This window comes from Platichthys flesus, chromosome 7, assembly GCF_949316205.1.
Source record: "Platichthys flesus chromosome 7, fPlaFle2.1, whole genome shotgun sequence".
In the NCBI taxonomy this organism is placed as follows: Eukaryota; Metazoa; Chordata; class Actinopteri; order Pleuronectiformes; family Pleuronectidae; genus Platichthys; species Platichthys flesus.
In genome coordinates, this window is record NC_084951.1 from 15792838 (window position 1) to 15807142 (window position 14305).

The 14305-nt window shown below is 41.8% G+C and overlaps 1 protein-coding gene across 1 annotated transcript; it reads left to right on the forward strand.

Moving 5' to 3' along the window:
* Window positions 1–5780: 5780 nt before the first annotated feature.
* Window positions 5781–11302, forward strand: ankrd33aa (ankyrin repeat domain 33Aa). Its single transcript, XM_062392241.1, has 5 exons — window positions 5781–5923; window positions 7770–8089; window positions 8204–8333; window positions 8428–8568; window positions 8980–11302. Exons 2-5 carry the CDS (start codon window positions 7832–7834, stop codon window positions 9795–9797), a joined length of 1347 nt encoding a protein of 448 aa, XP_062248225.1. The 5' UTR covers window positions 5781–5923; window positions 7770–7831; the 3' UTR covers window positions 9798–11302.
* Window positions 11303–14305: the final 3003 nt, after the last annotated feature.

Below are 14305 nucleotides of genomic sequence, written 5' to 3' on the forward strand. Positions count from 1 at the left end.
TAGTTTCAATATATTCCGCCATTTGTTTTTATTATGGACACAGTTTTACAAACGCACATGTATGTAATTCTTCTTGTAGAAGCTGCTTCACAGTGGTATAAATATTATTACTCCATGGAATAATCACTCCTTCAACACCAAACTGCAGAAATGTGTTTAATATTGCAGGATTTGCTAAGACTGTGGTGTAATTCTACTCAAAAATGCCCTGCCTATACTTTCCTGCCACTAATAGCAGGTTAAATGTCAGAATGCTAACACGCTCACAGTGCCAATGCTAACATGCTATTAGCTGCTAACAGCACTAAACACAGTGTACAGCTCAGGCGTTTGAGAATTACCAAAGGGATGAAATTCATCCTGACGTCAACACGAATGTGTGAATGCCCTTTTAAGTAGTTGTGAAGATATTTATGTTTGAAACAAAATGGTGGACGACTCACCAGTAGTGCTGCTCATGTAGGCTCCCTCTAGAATCGCAAAAACTAAAAAGTGGGCTCAACTTCATAAAGGGTTTAAAAGATTTCGTCTTTTCTGTAATCATTGTTTTCCCCGTTATTAAATTTAACATTTTCTTTACAGACCATGCAGTACACTGGTGATCTGTCCAGGGTGAACCCCTGAGCCCCAGCCCCAGTATATATTGTTGTTTTTTATATTGTTGTTATATTGTTCTATGTTGTTGTTTTTAATTTGTTGTTTGTAAAGTGCGCCAACCACACCAAGGCAATTTCCTGTATTTGCAAATATACATGGCAATAAAAATAATTCTGATTCTGTTTCTGATTCTCAGCAGGGATTAGTTCCACATCATTGACATCTTCATTCACCTTTTTGTCTTTGAAAACATATTTGGAGCTCTCTCATGCTGACACTGGGAGTGATGACTGTGTTTCCTGTAGACTTCTCGAAGATTTAATAAAGGTCTATAAGGTAGGAACTTTATCATTTTGATTAAAAACTGGATTTTTTGGTCAGAGACTGAACAAAGCTGCTGTTCCTCTGAGGAATTATGTTCAGCTTTGACACCAATATAGAAACATACAGAGAAATTGCCTCTATATCACCTGGAAACTATGCTCCATGTTTTTTACTTTTATCTAGATTTTATATATTAAATATAACTCTCTGAGAAAATAGAGTTGTACAACCGAGGATTTGTTTTCTTATGATATTAAATTTCTGTCAGTTTCTTGAAAATGTTCCAGTTGTGTCTGGGAGTTTTTAACCTCCACTGAGCCGAAGTGCAGCCAGAGATCCACCCGCTCTCCTGTTTTGGTCATATGCAGACGAGGCCGGGGGTGATCCAGCTTCTTCCATGAGAGTCTCGGTGACCCCGCGCACATCTGGTATTAACATGTGGTTTCTGTGATCCGATCACCAGTGGTCAGCTCTAAGTACAGGTGTGAACGCATTCAGATCAGATGTCTATCCAATCAGGCCAGACCACATTCAGAGGTGGTCTGGGCCGAACGTGTCCACATTGTATTAGCAGTGTGAACGCGAATGTTGTCCTGGCCACATTGGAGTAGCGCCCACTCAAGAGACAACAAGAGGAAGCGATTTGCCTTGAAGACGTCAACGGTGTCTTTTGACTTCTTTTGACTTCTTCTTGTCTTTGCTGCTTCTCGCCATGTATTACATCTTTGCAATTGAAAATGATGTACGTGTTTATTTGCATATAGGGCTGAGAAGCTCTTAATGCATGGACTCAGAGCTGTCCGCTTGTGATTGGATCACATCAACCATATGTTAATACCATGTGTGCATGGGGCCTATACGACCTGCCATGCAGTATGAGTTGCCACATGTGATTCTGCATTTTATTCTCATTTAAATTGTCTCTGCACTTCTGCCATTCTTATGATATATTTAAAGATTTAAATGAGCCAAGTCCTAGTAAGGCTAATTTTCATCCACTGAATTCACCAGTTCCTTTGAGCCTTCAGTCACACAGAGACTTAGCAGACACAGGAGGAATGTCGGCAGTCAGAAAACAAAGCACCTTTAATAAACTTTCAAAACACCAGGGAAACACAACAAAGACAAATTAAGCCCTGATCGTAACTGTGTTGAAACTGTTACTTTCCACCACCTCAGCTCTAAATCCCCTTTTCAAATTAGCCTTTAAGCTTTTGACGTTTCATTGAGCGAAGGCAGACGTCTAGATTCCACAAAGAAAGAGCAGTGAAAGAATGAGAAAGTGCAAAGGGAGACGTGAAGATTTGAGTTGAGTGGAGATTGCTTTCACCAACTATTATGTGTTCGTTTAAAGTTTCCACATCACTTACCCCACCCATTAGCACAAGGTCAAGACTGTGTGGACATCAGAATCGCTTTATCCCAACCAGAGCTACCAAAAGAGGAACCTGTGAGACAGTGATGACTTGATTATGCAGTAAAATGACCCTGAGGCATTTTATAGTTTTATAAAGTAGGAATCCCATTCCGAATGATAATTCATTGGAAATGGAAATTGGATTTCATACATAATTAAGCAAAACATAAACAAAATTGCGGTTGTATCTGTGGTTGAGGTTTTTTTATACATTTTTAACTGGGTCATTTATTTTCCATATGAAATAAAACAACAAGATGATATTCATATGTGTAGAGTTATTTCTTGTATTTTAAAGCAAGATAATGTTTTTCTAAAACAATTTAGAGTTATTACAAAATCTGCTTCATCACCCTGCAATATCTGTTAACTTGATGATTCACCCGCTTATATCTTCCAGTGTCTATTACTGTCCCTCTTCACGGGCCTCAGCAAATTGTCTACGCCTGCAAATTGTCCAATACGCTGCTGCTGCAAAGCTACTGACCGGGTCCAACAAGATGACGCACATCACACCCATTCTATATTCTGCATTGTGGCTTCTGAACTCCTGTAAAGTTAATCGAACCATGGCTGGGGATCTATGTGCATCTCCAGCTTGTTGCTATACCTTACATCACCAGTAGGTCACTCAAGTCCTCTGAGCAGAGTCTACAAGTTGTCCCTCGCACATGATTAAAAGGTGAATGGACACCTGAAGCAACACACGATGGACTGTCTTTCCTATTGACATAAGATCGCATCACATAAAAACCAATTAATTCAATCTGCCTTTTTTCTACTTTTCCTACTTTTTTAATTGAGCAAACGCATTCTCTGTCTCTTATTGCTTAATATCAACAATTTACAGCAGTGACTTGCTCTGTGAAACCTGTAATATTAAATAAACTTTATAAACTTGTGATCGGTTTGCAGAGAGTTACACACTGAGCTGTGGTGCTCACATTTCCAATAATTCTCTCATGTTTTTTGTGTCTGTTCTCTGGCACTGAACAATACATCTACGCAGAATGCACTTTTTGAGCCTGAGTAAAAAGAAAAACACCCAAACTTCAACTTCACTTTACCTAAATAATCCAAAAATCCCCCTCTTGCCTTGCACAACACATTTAGCTGCTTCCTCCCTGCTTCCTCTCATTGACCTGATTGCTCTTGGGGTTTCCAATGCTTTCAAATTAGCATTGAAAGGAGTCTGTCTTTACTAAAAATAATGCATATAGAAACTGCTTACAGACACTGAGCAGAGAAGGTGCTGGTAAGAGCGACCGTGCCAACAATTTAAAATTAGCTGAGCACTGACTTTAGAATCAGTCACTAAGCCGGCTAAACTTAGTTCACTGCTTCCCAAGCCTCTTTCCAAGTTCTCCTGCTCTACCACTGACCTCTGGTGGGTACCGTGGTGTCTGGGGAGAAGCTGAGCTGCCATTTGCAGCGATGAGTGAGTGACTCCGTGAGGAATTTGCACAATCGGGAGGAAAATAACTCTGACCCTATAAGGAAAGTGTGAGTGCTATCGGGAGGTGGGAATCAGGACAAAATGTTCCTTTACTCAGTTTGATGATCATTTGTAAAAATCAAAAGCTTTAAGTTCAGTGTGGGGGTAAACTATAACCTCATGTTGGAGCATGCATTGTGTGCTACACTGCCCCCATCTGGTGCCACAGAGAGGTCATTCTTGTGTTGCTAATGGGATAAAGGAAAATTACAAACGCACGCACACCACTACACTCTGCCCTGTTGTGCCAAACAAACTTCCCTTTCCCTATCAGCTCCTTTGCTGTTTTGGCTTCCCAAGCGATAAATCTTTGCCCCTAAGCAGGTCCCTCGTTTTTCCTCTTCCTGTGTTTCATATCAGTACAGAGTCAAGACACAACTAAGGCCCTTGTGTCTAAACATAGCACCTTCCGAGTTGTAGTTGAAGTTAGAGTGATGCTCTGTGTCCGATCTAATGATTTATTGGCACGGGGGGCAGCCTCTAATAAGGAAATGGTTGAGGCATTTGACGGGATCCAGCAGGGATGACGTCGTTGGAGGTGTTCAAGCATCAGTGACATCTGTGGTTAACTCTTCAGACAGAGCAGCAACTGTAATTCTCAAAAAGTGGTTTCAAAGGGAGCCCGATTTTGACACAGTGGTCTTACACGGCAAGGACGGGGCTCTACAGGCAAACTGATCTCACAACATTTATCCCCAGAATTTGACGACAAATCGTTCCCCTCAAGTCAAATGAAGAGTTCTGTGCAGACTAGCTGCGTCCTGTCAGATATGTTTGGAGGCGATGTCGAGAGCAGCTGAGAGATACAGTGAGGATTAATGGTGGGGCTATTTTAAACGTGAGCTGTCTAAATATCTTGTTCACCTACAACAGAGTAACTCTAACCTCACATCCCGGTACTGCACGTCCCGGTAGTTTCACAAGGGGGCAGTCGACCTTTCTACAACAGAGAGGAGCAGTTGCATAATCCGGGCTGCATTCACATGTACAAAGTCACTGATTGGCCTCACTCCACTTCAATATGAGGGTTAATCTGTTTACATGCACCTTTAATACCACGTGCTTGAGTCCCTGCGGTGCTATGAATAAACCTGTTGACACGATACTCCTATTCCTGTTCACATAAGGGATTCAGACCTCAAAATAAGAGGTTGTTTTCAGAGAGCCAGGTTTCTTACAACTTGAATACAACATTATTCAAGAGTTAAGAAAAAACAATGTCACCAAATTAACGAAAGTCAATAATAGAAGAACTGTAACATAGAACATGCAGGCCCTTCTGACTGTATCATTGAACTCGTCTGTGCAAGTTTTACACAAACATTTTCTAAAATGTTTCATCAAATTTTACAACGCCTGTGTGGTTGTACTATGAGTTGTGCTTGTGCGTGCCATGTGTTTGAGCATGTATGCGTGTCATTCCTGTCATGGGAAGAATTACTGCCAAGGCCCCCTGGCTTAGAATAAGAGCAGAGTTAGATTGTTGTCCCAGCAAATAGAAAAAAAAAAAACGGCCCAAGGCGTTGTCTCCCATTGCAAAGAGTGAAATTACTCAGACAAGGGGGTCCTCGGCAGCAGAGCAGATTTAGAAACCATAACTTCCATGATTCTGTCAAAGCTCTTATTTGGACAGTCATACAGGTTTGCGCTGACACACTCTTGTAAAAGAGCATTGGAGACGAGCCTGGGAGAGGAGCTGGAGGGAGAGCAGACTAAACGCAACAGACTATAAGGGGAGCAAGGATGGCTTCTGTCTGTTTCTTTCTCTTAATCCGTAAATCTTCTGTAATCAGGATGAGAGGGACAGAGCATGTTGCCTGACTTAGGACAGCGGAGTCTAAGTTGGGACCTGGACGGATTGCTGGCTGATGAGGAAAGCTAACTGGCCAGTGGAGGGGGGGGGGGGGGGGGGGGGGGGGCGGCTCGATCTTGAGTCAGTTGGGGAAACTTAAACATACACCAGTTTCCACCAAGGAACATCCGGAAGAGTGGAGGTCAAAGACATGAGGATGGTTTAAGCAACAAGAGCAAATTTGAACAAAGAGAGATCAAAGACTGAAGAGGACCAACAATCCCTGGATTGTTTTAGGGTGAGACTTTCGACTATTACTATTTTCTTTCTGAGGCTTTTCACTGCTTGAGCACAAATGGTTGTAGTTCTTCTACATGCAACAGAGACAGGATTCAGAGGCAACAACTCTACTGGACTGCAGCAGACGTTTAGGCCGCTGTGGCAGGGCAAAGTGAGAGCTTTCTATGTTTGTGAAGAAAGAGTCAGAAAAGAGAGAGAAAATATTTGTGGTAATAATCCCCGCTTATTTCTTGCGAGAGATGAAACAGAAACATATGTCTGCGGGATTAGAGGAGTTGAGCAGTTCTATCTGACCGATTATCCAAACAACGCTATTAGGCTAATAACTTAGCATTAGCATATAATTGTCACCAGGTGCAAAACTAATTCTGCCGCGAACAATTACCTGTGTGATTTGGTTTATTGATGTATGCAGGCTACAGACAGCCTGAGAAATGAAATCCCTCATTGGCGCACATTCAAGCAGCCAAGTTCTTTCTCCCTCTTTTATCTCCAGCTCCTTAGGAATAAGTCAAATCACAACAGATCGCAACACATTGTATGAGTGTGTTGGGAGGTTGTTGATTTACATACATGCAAACACAAACTGTAAACAACTGGAGAACCGGAGTGTACTTGAAGTGCAGAGCAGTGTGACACATGCTTAAGACACCATGACAGATGCTGTCACTACACTGGCCTCCCGTTGCTTCCGGCACCATATGGCCTTTCTCAACCCAGTATACTCCTCCGGCTCTGCCTCCACTCCCATCACTGTCACAGACTGGGCTCCTGCTGAATTTACTCCACCTGTCGTGAATTTGTAAATATAGCTTGCACCCTTTTATACATTTTAGTTTTAATGAGCTTATCCATATGTGGATATTACTTGTGCATTCTCAGTCATAATAACTTTTCTCCTGCTCTATTCCAAACACGGGTAAACAGAGCATGTTGTACAGCCAATGATACGGATGTCTTGTAAATGACTTACATCCCAGCAGAGGGGCTGAGCAGAGATGAAGCTCCTCATCCACTTTAAGCATCATGCCTTAGTCAAGTGGCTCTCAGGTCAACAGATCTATTTAGCATGCTAACCTTAGAGGCCGCCACTGTTTTGTTGTAGTTTTGCTGTCAAACATCTACTGAGACTTCTTGAAGGTTCCCTGTCTGAATCGCGGTTCAGTTTTTCTGTGGAGGTTGTGGGTTTTCCTCCCACAGTCCAAACACATGCAGATGGGGTTGGAGGTTAATTGGAAACTCTAGACCGAGCGTAGGTGTGAATGTGAGTGTGAACGGTTGCTTGTCTCTGTCTGCTGGTCCTGTGATACGCTGTCAACCTGTCCAGGGTGTACCCCCCCCCCCCCCCCATCCCACCCCCTCAGCCAATGTCAGCAGCCCTCATGGATGGATGGAGAATAAATCATGCATGTTCCTAAACTAGATGCCAAAAGGATCAAATGTAGTTGTAGTGAAGTATATTTTGTCCACAAATTTTGACACAGTCGTCATCACCTTTCTTATTGGGATTAGCACATGTATATATAATATGCAGTACAACTTTAAAAGAAATCAAATGTTAAATCTGCTGTTCAGCCACTGTAGCAGTAGCAGTAAAAAATGGAAACTATTGAAAATGAGCACTCCAATGTCTCCATGCTGTGTGACTGGGCCACACAGTGTTTAAATTTTATATTTTAATCTGTTCAAATGTTATAATTTCACTTTTGTTAGAAGACATACCCGTCCACACAACCCCCCTGATTTGGCTTCTCAGAACTCCGAGGTGTCACATGGCTGAGCGAAAAAATGTGGAAAAAGGAAATCTAGAAATCGTGTTCATTTTCTTAAATTTTCTATTAAAGATGCGAATAGTGGAGAACATACCTGACACCGAGGCCTGATCCAAGGCAGAGAGCGGGGTCCGATGGCCACTGCATGTGATGACCCCCACCTGGGCGAAGGCCCATCCGATGACTGCGACGTCCTCCTGGATGATTCGGACTCAGACAGTCTGTTTTCCGATGACTCTGTGCTTCCTGATTATGAAATTGAGGAAGATCCCAGAGAGCCGGCCAAAACACTGTACGAGGCCTGTGCCAGGAACAACCCCACCTCCCTGTGCAGCATGCTGGAGAGAGGAGTCACTAAAGAAGAGGCCAATGAGACGGACATCAACGGCAGGGTGAGGAGTTTATTTTTGTATATGTAGATAGAAATATATATATATATAAATGTACACATAAGAACGGATACATTTTAACGAAGGCCACTTTATTTCTACCTTGTTCCTCATCAGAATGGACTGATGGTCGCTGTGGCAAAGGGTTTCGTCGACATTGTCACCATGCTGCATACATGTCCATTTATAGACATAAACCAGCAAGATAATGATGGAAATACTGCCCTCATGATTTCTGCCCAGGCAGGTAGGTTTGAAGTTAAACCGTACTAGCACATAAACTCAACATCAGGTCTCAATTCAACACCCCAAAAAAATAACGGTTGTTTTTTTCAATTCAGGCTTCATCACCATTCTGAACTATATCCTTAATTTCTACTCTGGCGTGGACACGGAGGTCAGGGATCCCCGTGGCTTCACTGGCCTCATCAAGGCAGGCTTACAGGGCAGAGAGGAGTGTGTGTCTGCCCTTCTAATGCATGGTGGGTTTATGGCACCTGAGAAATGTGTTTGTCATGTTGCTTTCTGTGCAATTGAAAGGTCTGCTAAGTTACAAAAGCCAAAGTCCGTGGTCGAAGGGGGTACCTTTGCCCCTGAGGAATCCCAAACACCCTCTTTGCATTCCTTGATAATCTCACCAAGTATCATGAAACATCCACTACTAACTAGTTTGGCTTAAATTGGTACAGCAGAAACAACACCATTACTGTGGCCACAGCAGTGTTTTGAGCTGAACAGGAAGTCTACAGGCGAGGGGCTTGCCTTTCTAAAACAGGCTCTAAAAGCAACCACATGGGGGGGTCATTTGACTGTTTAGGCCGTATTTCATTACCTCAGTTCTCTCGTCATCCAATAACTTGTTTTCTTGTTTTCTGCTTTTTTCTCATGAGCAGGTGCTGATATGAATGCGATCGACATGGTCCAAGGGAGAGGCCTGAAGGATTGGGTCATCAGGACCGGAGGGTTTGAGACTTTGAAAAGAATACGCCGTCTGCAGGCTCACCCTGTCGCTGAGCATTTCTGTGAAAGCTTCATCCCCGAGTGGCCTGAGCTGAAGCCACTGGTGGACAAGGCCACCGCCCCAAAAACGACCAGTCAGAAACTGAGGCAGCGTCTAAAAGACAGCCTCACTTTCAGCTTCCCTCAGGACCCACAAGACAATGGGGTCATGGACTATATGGTGCGAATGACCACCAGCATCCACAGCCCCCTGATAGCCACTGGCTGCCGTCCTCTCTGTCCCGCCAGCCCTCCAGCGATTGGCAAGCGACGGTTTGCCGTGCCCGAGCTGCTGGAAAGGCACAGCAGCAAGGAGCTGGAGGAGGGCACAGTATCCCACAGCAATGGCTCCATCACCTCAGCCTCTCCTCCTCCTGTGTCAGCCGCCTCCGTATCTCTGACCTGCTGCCAGGACTCCAACCGCAGGGAGAGCCTGGCCTCAGGTGGCATGAAAAGCTTCGTTCCCCGCAGCATGGCACACAGGAACAGCGTCTTCCCCTCGGGCTGTATTCCTAAGATTGAAGTGACAAGATCTGGCGAGCCCACACCAAAGAAAGAGAAAAAGAAGAAGAGAGACAAGGGCTACCTGGAGCCTCCTGTCTGGAAGTACAAGGAAGCCAAGGAAGAGAAAAAGAGAGCGAAGAAGCAGGAAAAGCAAAAAGACCAAGATAAAAAGACCAAGGGGTCCAAAGGTTCATCAAGCCAAAAATGAGACAGCTCTATTTTTTCTACTGCGAATTTTACTGTGACTATGTCCAACATGAGAAACGGGTATGAGGTAGTGGCGACTCTAAAGACTGATTTCACGAAGAACACGGAAAACTTCAAAACTATTAAAACCCTTTGGTGGATTTAAACTTTGGCCTTGGATGAACAGGAGAAACCTGGAGCCACTTGAATTTAAGAGATATTTAGTGACATGTGACTGTTTCTTATTTCATCTGCGAAAGATTGGATTAGTAAATAAAGTCACGCGGAGATGAAACATTCATAATTTTATTTTGAAAACATTGTACATTTGTGGAGACTTTGTCAATCTGTGAATTGCTAAGGTTTCCAGGTAGCGTGCCATATGGTGTTAATGCAGGACAACTAAAGCAATGACAAATACTGTATGTGAGCAAAGGCCTGCAGCAAATTGATATATGTAATAGTTAGTCATGGACTTTTTACAATGTTGAACACAGAGAGGACAGGTCTTCAAACTATGTGCTTTGCTTCTCTACAAAAAGGGATATTTCATAATATGTTGTATTATACTGTATATGCATTTTATAAGGCAAAGCACTGAAGCTAGTTTCAGCTATTGTACAGTTCTTGTAGTTTTGAATGCCTCCCCTCTGCAGTGGATGTAGTGGCACCTAAACAAACAGAAGTCTGAACACATGTAACCTCAGTCAAAAGCATATTTTCCCACATCTATGAAATTGATCTGCCCTTCCTGTTTCATCACATGCAGCATCTGTGTAAATATGTTATTAAGCAGAGAGTTCATACTTCAAACAGCTCAGCAACGATTCCGGAAACAGGAAGTGAATCTTAGCTGCGAGGCTCATTGTGAAAACTAGACAAATCCCTAAAAGAAACGTGCTGCTGTTTCCTGCTGTTCCTTAAACACCACTACCAGGCCAACGGTAGAATTACTTTAGGTTTTACAGTTATGTTTTACTGAGCCTCATAGGAATACTCCCCAAATCAAATCATTTTCTAAAACGAATGAGGCTAATTCAGTCATCAGTATATGCAACATGTAACATCTACCAGAGGTCTCTATGACTGACACACAACTGTCAGTGGTTTAAGTACTGCGTTCGATGGCAGGGGTACCTATGCATAGTCCAAAAATATTTGAACATAATATTACTCAGGAAATCTTTTGTTCTTTCTATGATGCTCATTAAGCAAGAAATCTATTTAAAGGTCCACTTTACAAAATATTCTGTTTATAGATCAACATGGTAACTCCTCCAATGAAAATGAAAACCCACATACTTGTAACTGCATCACCTGCTACAACTACGACACCATAGATTTAAATGTGTTGTATCAAAGAGAATTAATAGCTGCTAATCTAATGAAAGATTAGTGTTGTTTCAGGGAATACTTTAAAGTCAACGTAAGAGACTGGAAAGCTCAGGTCTTCTACATCTTTACTGAGTGTAAAATGGATGAAAATGTTTGTTTATAAACTTGGAATAAAATGACTGATGTTCGTGAGTGAGTTTGGTTTTCTTACTACAGAGTGAACTCTACTAAATACTGTTTATAATATGTTAGGTTAAGATTTGGTGATGAACAGTAATGGCAAACAGAAAAATATGTTAACGGTACCCTCGCAACACTGCTCTTTTAATTTGAAATGCAAATGCTAGTATTTTCACACTAGAAATTGAATATATATGATGAGCTGCTTGTTTATCACATGACCTTGGTGAATCTTTCACAATAAAGTTACTCTGAGCTTATTAACGAAGCCTTTAATATTTCTGAAGTGGCAAATGATTGCTTTTGGACCCTCTGGAATAGTCTAATCCAATGTGCAATATCACAACAATTAGCTTTTATAGGTTATACAACAGATGATGTATTGTTGTAGCTATTTCCAAATGTCGTTATTAGCCGCAAATATCCAGTATTTTACTATATTATCTCTATTTACAAATTGCTTTGCACATTAAGATTATAAACTATGTTATTAATTTGATTAAAAAAACAGAAAGTACTTTCAAGTGGTTGAAAAAAGCTCCTTGTAGACAAACTTCAACATTTAACTTTAAGAGAAGCAAATTTTTCTCATATAATATATTTTCAGGTTTGGGGCATTTCCTCTTTACAGAGGAGGAACGTGGTGACCTGAGGTCAGCTCTAAAACGAATATCTCTCATGAGTTCAGTGAAGCAACATATACGACTGTAACCAGGGCTGTGAGAAATCAAACACTTGTTGTAACACAGACTGGATCAGATTGTACAGATTCTGACCTCTGAGAATTAGGTAATCACACTGTAAAGTCAACATTATATTTTGACTTCATGTGCTCAGCTAAGATAAAGACCAGTCAATACCATTAAAGCGGAAGAGAAGTAAAACTGGTCGTCTATTTATCAGGGATTTCATGCTTTTGAAAACACGTCAGTTGAAGCAATATCACATTTCCTCTACTTTAGTAGATTAAACAACAAATAGAGGCTTATTAGAGGAACCTCGGGGGTGCAGTAGGAGTGGGTGGTTCTCTGAATGGCAGAGATTAGCAGGAAAGAGAAATAACGGCTGATTTAAAAAAAGAACAACAATTTGCTCTTTATTTCTAAATGACAGCTGATGTGAGAGCTCCCAGCTGCGTCTGCAGCCCTTCGCCAAAAATGGAGAGATTACAGAGCCTGAGAACAAGGAGGCTAATTTATATTAGAGACATGAAGACATCTCTCTCAGGCTCTGCTGAATGAAGTGTTTTCACAGAGCTGAGTCTCTCTGGCATCTAAGAGATAATTCTGCATTTGACACTTACACACACTTTGCCCTAATTGCTCTGATAGAAAGTTACTGTAGCACCGTTGTCTAAATTTGTGTTTGCAAACCAAATACACTGAAAATACAGATTAGGAGGAAAACCCACTCAAATTGTGTTTATCTTGTTGATATGGGTTTCTGTGGGCCAATGTTGATATTACATAGTAAAAACAAATCTGATATTGATGTACATATTTTAAAGGAAATGTTTGGCAACAATTCCTAATATGTTGGTATCAAACTCATACAGGTTTAACTTTATGAAGAATAAAAATACATTAAAAATATTACAAATACAACCAAATATATAAAGTTGGATTGTGATACCTAAATGCACACCTTTAGTGCATTGCTTATTCTGTGAATTAAAAGTGTCAAGTAGTTTACTTTTGAGTGAAGTAAGGAAATATGTTTGGCAGTTTGTTATGATCAATATTTCTCTAAAATTACATGAACGTGAAACAAAAGACAACTAGCAGAGAATACTCATGTAAATCTGATGTTACATACAGCACATTGCTTTGTATTGTATTTCAGCTCATTGGTTTACTGTATGTCCAACCTTATAGTTCTAGGTTTCTTCTCTCTGCTCTGATTGTGATGTTTTGGACATGAGAAAAGCAGAGAAGCTCTTTAAAAGCAGATGTGCACAGCTGACAGACACAGTGAGTGACTGTTGAACATAGTGGAAATAAAAAGAGTTTCCCTCAGTAGTTGATAGAGTCTAAAAAAAAGAGTGAATGTTTTTCTCATATTCACCAGGTGGACAAAAACAAGAATCCTAGGCCATTTTCAGACATAGAATCTGGAGATTGTCTGCACGAACCCTCTCTGGAGTTGCCCTTCACACATGAACAACGCAGCAGGAGATTCTCCACGGATTCTCAGATGCGTTCACAACACCACAGACATCTCCAGAGCGTTCAGGTGAGGGGTGGCACTGCAGGCAGAGGCCGGACATGACGTATCTATTTTCAATGCGCAGATCGTGTGTTTTTGTTTACAGCACATTGACCCTGGCGTCGGCCCTTGTCAACAAAAGTTCTCGAGACATCTTAATGTGACATCTACTTGTATGGCATGAGATGATTGTATACTCTGGGGGGGGGGGGGGGGGGGGTAAGCTTTTCTACACACCCACTCACATAGAGTCACAATTCACTTTCCGTGAATCGTCTTGAGGATCTCCTTTGTTCCTGGGCTCATGCGGACATTCTCTGGAGTTTTAACTAGGGGCCTGGCAGGAGAAACTCCAGGGAAGTCTCATTAGGACATTTTACATTCTCACATACAACCTTTTCGAAAAACGTCTGGAATGTCTCACTCAAAGATTTGAGTTCTCACATACAGCCCCTCCGCATAATGTCAGGAGATTACCCGGAGTTGGTTCAGGAGATTTGCGTTCTCACCAAAGGCCTTCTGCATATATGGACATCTGCATTCTGACGCACAGCCCCTCAGGACAATGTCTGCAGCTTAGCGTTCTCACACACAGCCCGTCCGAATAATGTCCGGAGATTATCCGGAGTTCTGTGTACGTCTGGTAAGCTGCTCAAACGAATGATAATATTAACCATTAGATGTGGAAATAATCAACTGTTTTCTAACACATCTGCCAAATCAACCTGAAAGTGTCTAATATGTCATTGCTGTGTTCAGAATTTGGTTGCAGCAGGTTTAGCTTTTGAAAACATCTCTGTTGTTAGACGC

What these genes read in the sequence shown, in the direction of transcription:
- ankrd33aa (XM_062392241.1), top strand. Translation starts at nt 7,832, where the DNA reads ATGGCCACTGCATGTGATGACCCCCACCTGGGCGAAGGCCCATCCGAT. An exon ending in CATGATTTCTGCCCAGGCAG is followed by an intron (nt 8,334 to 8,427) that starts GTAGGTTTGAAG and finishes TTTTCAATTCAG; the next exon opens with GCTTCATCACCATTCTGAAC. An exon ending in GTCTGCCCTTCTAATGCATG is followed by an intron (nt 8,569 to 8,979) that starts GTGGGTTTATGG and finishes TCTCATGAGCAG; the next exon opens with GTGCTGATATGAATGCGATC.